The sequence below is a fragment of the Anolis sagrei genome, chromosome 1, assembly GCF_037176765.1.
Source record: "Anolis sagrei isolate rAnoSag1 chromosome 1, rAnoSag1.mat, whole genome shotgun sequence".
NCBI lineage: Eukaryota > Metazoa > Chordata > Lepidosauria > Squamata > Dactyloidae > Anolis > Anolis sagrei.
Window position 1 is genome coordinate 315,806,950 of NC_090021.1, and position 14,535 is coordinate 315,821,484.

General features: G+C 42.9%; 1 protein-coding gene across 1 annotated transcript in view; it reads right to left on the reverse strand.

The window, feature by feature from the left end:
* TRIP11 (thyroid hormone receptor interactor 11) overlaps window positions 1-14,535 on the reverse strand; it is a 54,238-nt gene that overhangs the window by 20,384 nt on the left and 19,319 nt on the right. Inside the window, exons 10-13 of the mRNA XM_060756614.2 lie at window positions 3,836-6,856; window positions 2,746-2,892; window positions 2,416-2,609; window positions 37-200 (exon numbers count right to left, since the gene is read on the reverse strand). Coding sequence (XP_060612597.2) covers window positions 37-200; window positions 2,416-2,609; window positions 2,746-2,892; window positions 3,836-6,856 — 3,526 coding nt within the window. The remainder of the gene's footprint in view (window positions 1-36; window positions 201-2,415; window positions 2,610-2,745; window positions 2,893-3,835; window positions 6,857-14,535) is intronic.

Below are 14,535 nucleotides of genomic sequence, written 5' to 3' on the forward strand. Positions count from 1 at the left end.
GGCAATTTTCACATCACACCTGGTGAGTTAACCTACCTCGCTGAAACTGCTCTAGCACCATCTGCAGATTGGCCAGGGACATTGCATATTGTTTCACTTGGTCCTGCGAAATTGTTAGCTGAAGCACAGTTTCATCCCTGTGCCTAGTTACGAGATCCAATTGCTCTTGCAAGGATTCCACCTGCATACTTGCTTGATGGCTACAAGCAAAATATAATAAAATAATATATACGCACGCACACACACAATCAGGATATTTTTAGAAAAAAAAACCCTGACTTTTGAATTCTAGGCATCTGGCAATCGTTCAATCAACTTATAAAAATAAAAACAGCTGCTATAGACAGTTTTTCCAGGAATAATAGTTGAAGCGATCCCCTCTGCACTATTAAAAAAGACTAATCAACGTCCTGGCACAGAAGTAAAGACAGCTGTTAGAAAAACAATCTATTCTATTCAGGAAACGACTCTATTTATATAAAGAGGCATTTGCTTTCCACAGAGACGTAAATAAAAAGGAGGGTAGGCGGAGGACACATGAAAATGACCTTACTTAGCAGAAATGCAATGCTTAAACTAAGTCAGGATGAGTCGATGACCATATTATAAGATATCAAGCTTAGATCTAAAAACAGCATGCATTTCTCCATATGACGGCATACATGTGCCGGCTTTCCTGTGGTGAATGTTCAGGAGAGTCTTTACCATATGTTTGTCTTGTCAGCTTATCAGCCACTAAGCAAACTGGTACACAGTGTGGAAATGGCAATTCTAGCTGCACTGCTGGAGATGGAGGTCTATCCTCATGCCTCTTCCTGGAATCTCAATGAAGCCACATGGCATTGTGGTCATAAGGCAAGGGTGGAAAAAAGTTAAAACCTGCACTCGCTAATATGTCCTGCACTTTCTAAGATGTCAATCGAATCCAGTATCTTGTCTCCAAGAATGACCCATCGTGGCCAAGGAGATAATAGCCCTTTTACAATATTGCTCCTGAGCAACTAGAATTCAAATGTTTACTGCCACAGTAAAATGGAAGTCCCAATAATCTATGACATGTAGTAACTACCACTCTTCTTTATAAATTTGAAAAAAAAAAACACTAGGTTACTACAGCCTCTGGTGGTGCACCTGGTTAAATCGCTGAACTGCTGAACTTGCAGTCATGCCGACCACATGACCTTAGAGGCGTCTAAGGACAACACCAGCTCTTCAGCATAAAAATGTAGATGAGCACCACCCCCAAGAGTTGGACATGACTAGACTTAATGCCAAGGGGAAACCTTTACCCTTTAGCTTACTAGTGGTCATCACCAATCCTGTGGCCCTGTATGAAGCAGTACAATATGACTCAGTTAGGTTTTACTTATCTACATCAGACAATATATATATTTCGAGGTCCTCCACTTGATTTTATGGCATGATTCTGGCAGATAGTACCACAGAGTTGCTCTTGGGGGGGGGGGGGTCTAGCAAATTCTTAGAGAAGATAACATTTAAGGTATTGTCGAAGATAAAGTTCTCCAGAGTGACTCTATGGTTACTAGAAGCCACTCATTTCAATAGGTTTCACTATTATCCACAATTTCCTGTTTCCATGGAAAGTTCGGGGATGTATCCTCCACAGATATGGGGTTTATTTTCCTGCAATAATCTACTAATCAACATTGTATCATCACATGTTCTAGTATGGAGCCTCCGGTGGCATAGTGGGTTAAACCCCTGTGCCGGCAGGGCTGAAAACCGACAGGTTGTAGGTTTGAATCCGGAGAGAGTGCGGATGAGCTCCCTCTGTCAGTTCCAGCTCTTCATGTGGGGACATGAGAAAAGCATTCCACAAGGATGAGAAAAACATCAAAACATCTGGGCGTCCCCTGGGCAACGTCCTTGCAGATGTCCAATTCTCTCACGCCAGAAGCGACTTGCAGTTTCTCAAGTCACTCTTGACATGACAAAAAAAATGTTCTATTATGGGAAAGGAAGATTTTTTATCCAGTTTCCCAGACCAAGCATAGTCTTTTGAAAGTTTATCATATCCTCCATCAGTCCCTTTTTTCTATCACAAAAACCTCTGCACTTGTTTATGCTTATTTTCATATCCCTATTAAATCTGCCATTATGTGGTAGCAACAGAAGAAGCACCATGGCAGAAAGTATGTACCTTCAACATTAAATAGAAATGAGAAATGTGCCCAAGTTGTGGTTAAAAGCCTGCAAAGGCTGAACATTAGTATTCAGTGATGTCTGTATTGCATAGAGACATTTTCCACTGATAAATGCATTACTTTCTGAAAGGAGTCAAGAAAGAGAACCAAATACACACGGGATTTTTGGATGAGTGCTACTGAACTTCTGTAAAATAACCTCAACTAGCTGCTGACAAGACATTCAGGAGTAAAAGAAACAAAGTATTACCTAGCATTTTCTACTGCAGTTGATGAAGACTGCAGCTTTTCCTCCAAAATCTGAACTTTCTTTCGGAGTTTCGACTCCCGATCTTCTGCAGCTAAAGCTTCACGTGTGGAGGTGTCTTCCCTTTCCAAAAGGTGGTTGCGTAACCTCTCTAGTTCTTGATTAAGGCGTTGCTCCTTATCACGTAAATGCTGCATCTGCATGATATTGGGGATACATTCCTTCAGTTTTTCTATTCACCTCCCACTCTTTTGTTTCATAGAATCATAGAGTTGGAAGAGACCATAACGGCCACCCAGTCCAACCCTCTGTTTAACCATTGCCACCCCATACCTCATTCTGCAGGGCAGTAGTCTCCATTTGTTTCTGCTTGAGTGCCAACATGACTTGATCCCTCTCATGCTGAAAAGCAACAGCTTTTTCTTGCATAGACTTTGCTTCATTCAGCAGTTGGTTTAGCTCCCCTGCATTTCCCTTTTGCTAACAGAAATAAAGAGATCTTAGGCATTTTAAAGGTTGACCTTCTGTTACTATAAAAATAAGCACTGAATGGCCATATAGTTGCCATATATTATCTAAGTCATATTGGACACATTGCATGGAGAAAAACACAGCACAAACACAGCTAAAAACACACACACACACACACACACATACACACACACACACACACACACACACACACACACACCAGAATAGTTCCACTCCTTTTTCTCATAAATAAGCCTTTGATGGTGTCACATTTGTGGCCCTCCAGGTGTTTTGGACATCAGTTCCTCAAATGTCTTTGAACAAGCTGGCTAGGGCTTCTGGGAGGTGGAGACCCAAACATCTGGAGGGCCATAAGTTGACACCTCTGCTTGTCAGTATAAAAAATATTAGCTTGCTGGGGTCTGAATGTGGAAGCTCTTTTCTATTGTAGCTTTTCCCAGAATTCTACATATGCTCCAGTAACATGTATTGTAAGATATAAGACATATCCTTTACCCCAATGGTTCTCAACCTGTGGGTCCCCAGGTGTTTTGGCCAACAACTCCCAGAAATCTCACCCAGTTTACCAGCTGTTAAAATTTCTGGGACTTGGAAGGCCAAAACATCTGGGGACCCACATCAATCTATATAATCTATATAAATAAAAATGTAATGTTCATTTGTGGGATTAATATAACTCAAAAACCACTGGGCGAGTTGATACCAAATTTGGACACAATACACTATCAGGCCAATGAGTGACCACCACTCATAAAAACACTGAAAAACATAGTGGAAGAGACTTTAAAACCAAAAAAATTAAAAAATACATTACAATACATGCGCAAAACCACACATATACATACACACACACACACACACACAGACTGGGCCATAGTAACGCGTGGCAGGGGATGGCTAGTACAAAATAAGAATTTAATTCATCACACACCTGTTCTCTCTCTTTCAACATTTTTTCAAATGTGAGAGCTTTCTCCTTCATGGATTGTGATTCAAATTCCTTCTCTCTCAACATCATGGAAAACTGCATGTTGGTCTCTTGCAGTGCTCGAAATTCTGTTTCTTTTTCCTGGCATCTCATCACTATTCTATCATTTTCCTCTTTCAATTTACAGAGATCCATTTCCAAAACAAAAGTCCTCTCTTTTAGGTTAGTTACACCTTGTTTCAGCAGCTCATTTTCACTCTCTTTATTACTAAGGTTTTCATTTAGAGAAGCTAACTGATCACTTTTTGATTTTATTAACAGATCTTTTTCCCTGAGTGATTTCTGCAAAACATCACACCTCTCCCTGAGCTGTTTCATTTCCAGGTCAGATTCTACTTGACACTTCCGTCCCATTTCTGATGATGCAGCCACAGAATCGGACAACCTCTGATTATTTTCCTGCAGAGTCTGGATTGTTGCATCTTTTTCCTCCAATGTTTTTGCCATGCGTTCCAGTTCTTCACAGAGTAGTTTGGTCTCACTGGGAAGCACCTGAGAAACTGCTCTACTAGGAATGTTTTGTGGCTGTCCACTTGCGGGAGAGTTTTCTGGCAGAGGTGGTGTTACTATATCAAGCTTACCCAAAATTATATCCTTGGTATTATTAAGCTCTCCTATACTATGTTGAACATGTACTAATTCCTGACTGAATGTTTTCAACTTTTGCTCATTCTGCTCATAGCCCTGGATTAAACCATTATATTTGATTTGCAACTGAGAATTATTCTCACTGTCAGTTGAAATCTGTGCCTGAAGGCTCTGTAGTTCTACTTGGAGATGAGCAGACTCATGTTGCATATTCTGGACAGTGGTCATTACTTGCTTCTTCCACTCTTCCATTTTCTTAACTTGCTGTTTCAGCTTATCACGCTCCTGCAAAAGCTCTTCAAACTGATTGCTATTGATTCCTCCTAAGTCACTGCCTGCGCCGGCGCTGGATGTCTGAAGGACAGTCAATAAAGTTTGGCACTTCTGACTTAAAGCATCAATCTCAATGTCTTTTTCTCTAATAATACGGGACAAGTTTTTAATAGTTTCTCGGGACATGTCTTGACTGCTACTTTCAAATTCACTGGCTAGCTTTTGGTTTTCTTCTTGCAGCTTCTTTAGGGCTGCTTCCTTAGCTGCTACGATATCCATCATCTTGTGATAATCTGTCTTCAATTGACTGTTCTCCCTGGTCTTCTCACTGAGAACGGCCAGCACTTGCTCTCTTTCCATGGCATAGGCTTGCAATTGCTGTTGGAGGTAAAGAACATCCTGCCTATACGGTGGAGAGGAGACCCTGGCATGGAGAGCTTGGATCTCTAAGTTTTTCTCTTGAATGATCTGTGTAAGTTTGCCAACTTCATCTTTGGATAACTGATCTATTTGTTTACTTAGAGAGACATTCTGTTCATTCAGAAGTTTGATTTCCATTTCTCTCTCCTTGATGCCTTTGACCAGTTTTTCAATCTCAGCTTTAGATAAATCATGTTTCTCATTCCCATTTTCGCCATTAAGTGTTTGCACTTTGGTTGCTTGGAAGAGATCAGCAGGATCTGGCTGAATGACCTTTCTCTGATTGTGCAATTGTTCTATTGTCCTCTGCAGGCTTTTAATTTCCTCATCCTTTTCCAAACACACTTGTTTGTGTGTAAGGTTCATTTGTTCCTGCTGAAATCTGTTCTGCTCTATCTCCTTTTTATATTCCTGCAAGGATTGCTGAAGCTGGGCCATTTTTTGATTTTGATCCTCAAGCATCCTTTTGCTCCTTTTCCCTTCTTCTTCAAGATTATTTTTAAATATAGTTAACTGAGTTATTTCTGCTTCTAATTCAGTGATGATATCCAGGGTTTTTGGCTCTGCCAAAGGAGTGGACCTATTTTGTTGATCTTTCAGACGTTCAATTTCTTCTTTCAAATGATTGTTCTCTTCTTTCATGGCTGAAAGGATTTTCTCTTTTTCTTCTAAACTTTGCTTTAAAAGTTCAAGTCTTTTGGAATCCTTAGCATAATCTTCATGTTGCTGCTCCAATTCATAGGCTCTTCTTTTAAACTTTTCAACAAAAACCTCTTTCTCTTTGATGAGCTCTGTCAGTTGTTTCTGACCGGCTAAGCTACTTGTCAACATCTCTTTAGTTTCCTCATGATCAACTTCCATCTGCTCAATGTTCCTCTTAAGTTCTGTGATCTCAAAGTCTCTCTCTTGATTGAGCTTAACTAAGCGTTCATGGTCAAGCTGTAATGCAGTGGTGTCCATGTTGCGTGCATTTGACAACTCTTCAATGGTTTGCTCATATTTATGAGCCTGTTCCAATAACTGGCTTTCAGTCTGGTTTAGTTCATTTTCTAATCGACCTTTTTCTGTTTTCAAAGCCTCCAGCATGGTATCCTTTTCAAAGGCAATCTTGTTTTTCTCGCTACTAGATATTTGCAACTGTTGCTTAAGCTCTTCACATGCTATATGAAGCTTTTCTTTTTCCATCTGAAGATCCAAAATAGATTTTTCTAAGTCTGTGGTTCTTAGTTTACTTTCTGAAATTTGCTCATTCAACTTGGAAATTTCTATTTCACTTTCTTTGACTGAATTATCTTGATAACTGTGAGACGATTCATGGCTGATCTTGGCTAATTCCCTTTTGAGTGAAGAAATTTCTTCTTCTCTTTGAAGCAGATTTTTCTTTAATTCAACCATTTCCTGTTTATTTTGGGACCTATATTGCTGTGATGCTTTCAGCTGCTCTTTTAACTCTTTTATTTTAGTTTCTAGTTGCTGCTTAGTCATATGCAAATCATTAAGTGCAAATGTACATTGATTCAATTTCTCTCTCTGGCTTTCTTGCTCTTTGATAATTTCTAGTTTCTCTTCTTCTAGCTTGGATGAGTTCTTTTTTTCAGAGTCTATGTTCAGTTTTAGTTCGTTGATAGTATTAGCAGCTTCAGCATTCTGTTTGGCTAGCTGTCCTTTTAACACAATCATATGCTAAAATAAAAACAAACAAATTAATGGTAAAGAACAATAAAAACAATACAGAAATCCAACTTATACATGATAAATATGTAAATAATATCGTAAAATATTTAAGAGATAAATTTAAGAGGCTAAACTGGCTTCCTCTTTGCTCTCTTTGCACTGTCACAAGTGAGGCTGGTGGGGACGAGGAGTAGGGCTTTCTCAGTGGTGGCCCCTCACCTGTGGAACTCACTCCCGGGGGAAATCAGGGCATCATCTTCCCTCCTCGCCTTTAGGAGGAGGGTGAAGACGTGGTTATGGGACCAGGCCTTTGGGCACTCTGGCAATTAAATTAGACAATCAGCAAGTAAGACCAACAGGATTGATGAAGTGGAACATAAAACTAGATCTATGAGTTAGCGAACGCTAACCATGTAAGAGGAGAAATTGGGTTTGTATAGGTTTTATTGATTTTATGGTTATAATGCATGAACTGTTATTAATTGCGAATTGATGTAATTTTGTGTATGATTGTTTTATGATGCAGGCATCGAATTGTGCCTTTGCCTCTGTAAGCCGCCCTGAGTCCCCTTCGGAGTGAGAAGGGCGGGGTAGAAGAACCCCAAATAAATAAATAATAAATTGGTACCTAAAGATCTTTTTAGTCCAACAGGCATCTGGTAACTTTACAAGACAAAGGATTTTTAACGCATGTAGTGCTAATTCATCCTTTTAAGTCAATGTTTTAAGTGGTTTTAATTTTAGAAAAAGGTTAGCACTATTATAATCATTTTGGTATATGTCTAGCTACATCTTTTCTTTACTGGTAATTCTTTTTGTTATGTAAGATGTCTTGAGTGACAGATTAGGGGGAGTTGTGGGGTATAAATCAAGTAATATAGAAGAAATGGTTGCACCTCCTTGCTGGTATTTTAGGATTATTTGGCAATAATTAGATAATTAAATGGGGGGGGGGCAGTGGCACAGCGGGTTAAACTGCTGAGCTGCTGAACTTGCTGACTGAAAGGTTGCCGGCTTGAATCCAGGGAGCAGAGTTCGAAAACATGCAAATGTGAGTAGAACAATAGATACCACTCTGGCAGGAAAGTAACGGTGCTCCATGAAGTCATGCTGGCCACATGACCTAGGAGGTGTCTATGGACAATGCCAGCTCTTCGGCTTAGAAATGGAGATGAGCACCACTACCCCAAAGTTGGACTCATCTACACTTAATGTCAAGGGGAAACCTTTACTTTTAGATAATTAACAATATAAACCTCACTTTGAACATCCAGAATATTAATGTTATAAATAGGCATTGGTGTTTTGTGTACATCACCTTCATAAGAGAGGAAGATGTGCACTTTCAATTTAGCCATCTCAACAGAAAAAAGTTCTCATGTCCTCCTTTGAAGAGAAGGGTGGATAAGAACTCTGAAAACTAGTAAATTTTGTTGTTGTGGTGTCCTGCACTCCATATATATATATATATTGCAAAATGTGGTGTTTTTTCCTCCCATCAAAATTCAGTGTTATATGGAGGAGACATTGATGAAGAGGGTTCATGTAGGCCAGGGGTCCACAAACTTTTTAAACAGAGGGCCAGGTCACAGTCCCTGAAACTGTTGGTGGGCCGGATTATAATTCGAAAAAAACATGAATGAATTACTATGCACACTGCACATATCTTATTTATAGTGCAAAAACATTTTAAAACAATACAATAATTAAAATTAAGAACAATTTTAACAAATATAAACATATTAGTATTTCAATGGAAAATGTGGGCCTACTTTTGGCTGATGAGATATGATTGTTGTTGTTATTGTGTGCATTCAAGTAGTTTCATACTTAGGTTGACCCTGAGCGAGGGCCAGGTAAATGACCTTGGAGGGCCGCATCCGGCCCCCGGGCCTTAGTTTGAGGACCCCTGATGTAGGCCATGAATTACCCCTCCCCTCTATTAAAGTCTTGAAATATTTTGTAATAAGAAGTGTTTAAGATGATTGCCTGTCTTCTTTGGTCAAGCTTTAATTTCTATTGTGATGCAGATGTTTTACTGAAGGAATTATATGTACACAGTACAAATGAAAATGGATTCAAACAATAATTCTGGTTGGTATGCAATCAAAAGGTCCCCCTGGTGGCATAGCGGGTTACATCACTGAGTTGCTGAACTTGCTGACCGAAAGGTCGGCAGTTCAAATCCACAGGATGGGGTAAGCTCCCGCTGTTAGGCCCAGTTTCTGCCAACCTAGCAGTTTGAAAACATGCAAATGTGAGTAGATCAATAGGTACTACTCTAATGGGAAGGTAACAGCGCTCCATGCAGTCATGCTGGCCACATGACCTTGGAAATGTCTATGGACAATGCCGGGTCTTCGGCTTAGAAATGAAGATTATCACCACCTCCCAGAGTCGGATTCAACTAGACTTAATGTCAGGGGAAACCTTTACCCTTACTATGACATCAGAACTGAACTCACTAAAAGGTTGCTGATATACCCTTCGCTAATAATGTTTTAATCAGGTACACGTATTTAATCAGCAACCTATGACTTTCTCTTATTGGAGCTATGTGCTGATACCACCAGCAAAACTAGAAACTAAAAACACCACAGCAAAATTGAGCTATCTGCATGGCTCCCTACACTCTTGAGAAAGTAAGGTTGCTTACCTGTAATCATGTTTCTTCTAGTGGTAACTGTGAAATTCACACCTGTGGTATTTCCCTGCGTCCACGCAGCTGACTCGGATCTTTCTTGAAAGCTTTTCCTAATTAGGGACTCCAGCCCCGCCCATCTACTCCTAATAAAGCCAGGCAGCGGGGCTTGGAGCCTTAATTCCGTACCGCGAAAGACAGTCGGAGATAAAAGGCATGACAGAATGTGGGGAGGATGGGCGGGTTGTGTGAATTTCACAGTTACCACTAGAAGAAACATGATTACAGGTAAGCAACCTTACTTTCTTCTGCGTGGTACTGTGAAATCCACACCTGTGGTAGACTAGCGAGCAGTCCCACGGATGGTGGGTGTCATGCTAGTGCAGAAAAAAGTACTGCTCTCCCAAAAGCCGTCTCCTTCTTGGCAGCTAAATCCAATTTATAATGGGAGACAAAAGTATGCGGTGTTGACCATATGGCCACCCGACAGATATCATGCAGAGGCACACTGTGCAAAAAAAAACCATGGAGGCTGCCAATGCTCTAGTGGAATGAGCATGGATCTGAACAGGTAAGTCCAGTCCTGCCATTTCACAAGCTAGCCGGATAGCTGCAACTATCCAGGCCGCCACCTCTGGGTAGAAACAGGAAGGCCCACAGTATCCCTACGGTACTTAACAAAAAGTCATAGTGAGCTCCGTAATGGAGCTATGCGGTGGACATAAAAAGCAAGAGCCCTCCACACATCAAGAAGGTGCAAAGACTGCTCCAGGGGAGTAGAAGGATTTGGAAATAAGGTTGGAAGGGCAATGTCCTGAGACATATGAAACTATGATGCTGCCTTAGGTAAGAAGGGAATGTCTGTGCCCAGCATGACGTTATCCTTATGAAATTTCACGTAAGGACTATCGACTCAAGAGCCATAAGCTCGCTAGCGCGACGAGCAAAAGTAATAGGCACTAAAAATGCTGTTTTCCATGATAGATGGAACATGTCAGAAGTGGCCATTGGCGCAAATGGTGGTTTCATAAAGGCGGAAAGAACAATCTCCAACCTCCAAGAGAGGGGCACAGGCCTACTTGGGGCCAGAAATTTGTAAAGCAGAAATCTCTTTACAAGAGGATCGGATAAAGGAGAGGGAAGAGAATGCTCGCTTCTAAACGAATCTATATTTGCCAGATTGACCTTCAAGAATGATAATGAGAGTCCTGAATCTGACAGAGAGATCAAAAAATCCAGGAGGAGGGAAGTGGAAGCAGACAGAGGCTGAACCCCTTGCTTTTGTGAAAAAATGCAAAAATGACACCACTTACAAATGTAACAATGTTTAGTGGCAGGTCTCAGGGCAACATCCAAAATGCCCTTTACTGGTTGAGAGAGGGCTGAGGCTGGAGCTGCCACGCCGTCAACCGGAACTGAGTGACCTGGGAGTACGGGACTGGGCTGTTGCCCATAGCCAGCAAGTCTGGCCTGAGTGGCAACTGAATGGAACAGCTGCCTGCAAGTTGGAACAGAATGACAAACCATGGCTGGCGGGGCCACCATGGTGTGATGAGAATGCAATCTACCTGCTCTGCTTGAAGACGAGAGACCACGCTGGACAGCACTGGCAATAGTGGAAAGATGTACAGGAGGGTGGATGTCCAATCCAGGAGGAAGGCATCTCCCAACAGCCTGTCTGGTGGAGGCAAGACGTGCTCCAAAGAATTGGCACTTCATGTTGGCGGGAGAGGCAAACAAGTCCAGAAGGGGAGTGTGCCATCTGACAAAGAGTTCCCATGCCTGGGAAGGAGGAAGGGACCATTAGTGGTCAGTATAAACTGTCTGACTGAGGGAGCCAGCAAGAGAGTTCTTGATGAATGGCACTGATGGTTATGGTATACCAGTCCCAGATTCTGATGATGAGGGCAAGCAAATCACAATCGTGGTGGTGGTAGTAAGGTGGACAATACTGTCCATGAGCAAATGAGAGATAAGGTGCAGTGCCATTTCTACTGTGAGTAACTCCAAATAGTTGATGTGCTCCATGCCCTCTATGGCCGCCTAAGGACCATGGATGGTGTGACCCTTGAGGTGAGCTCACCACACTGAGAGGGAAGTGTCGGTTGCTAACATCGCCCACACAGAGATTGGAGCGATGAGTCCACTAGTTGAGAGACCTGTGGATGGCTAGAGGGACAATGACACATTCATTGGGCTCATCCTGCATGGGATGAAGTGCCCGAAGAAACCAATTCTGGAGAGGCCGAAGGTGCAAACAGGAGAAAGGAGTGGCAGCTGTGGTGAATGCCATGTGTCCCAAAAAGCACTGGACATCCTTGGCATGGATGTATGGCGTCCGCCAGACTCAAAGAGCTAATGAATGCAGATTCAGAAACCTGTCTGCTAGCAAGTAGGCCCTTGCATGCCAAGAGTCCAATACAGGCCCATGAATTGGTTGTTTGGATAGGCTGAAGAAGAGATTTTACCTTGTTGATAAAAAGACCAAGCGTCTGCTATAAAGACAGAGTAAAGTGAATGTTCCTCTGTAGATACTCACAGGACTGTGCACCAGCAACCAGCCAGAAATATAGGGGTAAACTACTACCCCGTGCACCCAGGGATGAACCGGCATACAGCCATCTCCTTAGTAACACCTGTGGAGCTGTGGAGATACCAGAATGAAGAACTTGAAATGAAAAAGCCTGACCCATGTCTTGCTGGATAACAGAGGGAGGATGGTTGGTAATGACAATACCTGAAATTTGCAATATGCAATATATGCATAAAATCCTGTAAGGTCCAAACCTGGCCAAAGCCCACTGCCTTTATTGGAAGCCAAAAAACAGCTGGGGAAAAGGAAAAAGAAGGAAACATAGAAAGATGTAAAGAAGCTACTGCTCCTTTTGAAACAAAGTAAGTACCTCCTGCTAGAACACAGGAGGAGGAGTGGCCCGTAGAGTCCCTACTGGGGACAGTTTGAAAAATTCAATTGCATAAACATGCTCTGTAATCTCCAACACCCATGAGTGAGAAGAGATCTAATGCCATGCATCTAAAAATGATGAGGTGGAGCTCCAAAAACTGGAGCTGAAGGGTTGGAGGCTATGAAAGAAGAGAAAATGGATGCGAAAAAACGATTGGCCCTGATCTACTTCTTCCCTTTAGTTTGTTGTCACCCCTGGATAATTAAGCTGAGGGGCTGGCCACCACAATCTAGGCTAGATTGTGGTAAAAAGCCAAACTTAGAAGCAAGCTATGTTCTGCCATGGGCAGTTATCCTGCCATTGCTCTGCCTTCTTTGGAGAGGGTAGAGGATATACACATGCTGGTGGATGGCTGCTGCAACAGCAGCAAACACCTTTAGTACTGTATCGGTGCTGTGCTTAGCCGTAGCGTTGTGATGAGAAGCTAAGGTGAGATACTACTGACAGAAAGCCCTTGGGATCTGTTGATGTTGTAGGGGAAGAAGATCCAAATAAGGTGCTGAGCTATGCCACAAGAGCACCTGATAGGCTGCCATACAAGCATGGTAATGAATCATGCAAGTGAGTAGGCTAGCAGTGGGGTGGATCTTCTTATCACAGTGGATTAAACAACTTTGACCACAATAAAGTTCAGTTTAGTAGGCTTAACTAACCACTCTGCTGAAGAGGTGCGTATGCAGTAAAGTGCATTTACAAACTTAGAAATTCCAGACACAGATACAGGAGTTGCCCTTTGTTTTTCTCCAAGCTTAAGCGAATATGGAAGTGCTGGGAGAACTGTACTTGGAGCTTGTTTCTGCTGTTGCTCAACTGAGAAAAGCAGATCCTCTAAGCAATCAAGGAGGAAAAATTAGGTAACACATCCCCTAAGGAAGCTGGGATGGAAAAATCCTCCTCAAGAGTAGGAGAAATCTGCTACTCATAGGAGTCAGAATCTACATCAGACTCATTGACTGGTTGCAGCTGAAGGAAGCACCAGAATGAGCTTAGGAAAAAGTTTTAATAAACTCCTGAAAACCAAAAGAAGGGACTACAAATCCTTGAAAAGGAAAGGAGGGTGCAGTTTGCCTATGCAAAAGAGTAGCAACCTACCTGTTGAGGCATGGGCCAAGTGGAGATGGGGCCCAAAAGACACAGTACTTACAGTCTGAGCCGTCACTGAAGCTCCCAGGCAGCATGACGCAGAGGGAGGATAGTAGCCCGAAGGCCCCTCCAAGGAGTTATATTCCATGGGCTTAGACCCAAAGCCTTGGCAGCCATCACTCACACAGGTGGCGTGGCTACCTTGAGCCTCCCCTCCCCTGAGGGGGGCAAAAGCATGGCAGGAATTGTTGCAACCCGAAGGCCCCTCCAAGGCGTTATATGCCATGGGCGTGGAGGCAAAGCCTTGGCTAGCCATCACTCACATAGGTGGCGTGGCTGCCTTGAGCCTCCCCTCCCCTGAGGGGGGCAAAAGCATGGCAGGAATTGTTGCAACCCAAAGGCCCCTCCAAGGCGTTTTATGCCATGGGCGTGGAGGCAAAGCCTTGGCTAGCCATCACTCACACAGGTGGCGTGGCTGCCTAGAGCCTCCCCTCCCCTGAGGGGGGCAAAAGCATGGCAGGAATTGTTGCAACTCAAAGGCCCCTCCAAGGCGTTATATGCCATGGGCGTGGAGGCAAAGCCTTGGCTAGCCATCACTCACACAGGTGGCGTGGCTGCCTTGAGCCTCCCCTCCCCTGAGGGGGGCAAAAGCATGGCAGGGATCGTTGCAGCGTCCACTGCCTGCTGGGGTAAATGGGGCAGGGAAAGCACGGGCAGTGAGAGCAAGCTGTCCTTAAAAAAACAGAGACAGCTGAGAGGCGTGGCTGCAACCCAAAACAAAGTTATTGGCACAAAGCCACAGTGGCAGTTTGTTGCCACAAGCTCTACCAGTTCCTGGGTCTGGAAGGGGTGGTAGGCTGGTAAAAATCTTCTTCCCTCCTGCTTTCTGAGCGAGGGGAACAGAAGAAAAAGAAGGTAAGTTACTGCCCATTGCCAAAGGCAAAAACGTCTGCGCCTCAGAGGACACGGCATTTTTTTTATTTATTTTTTTAGAGGGA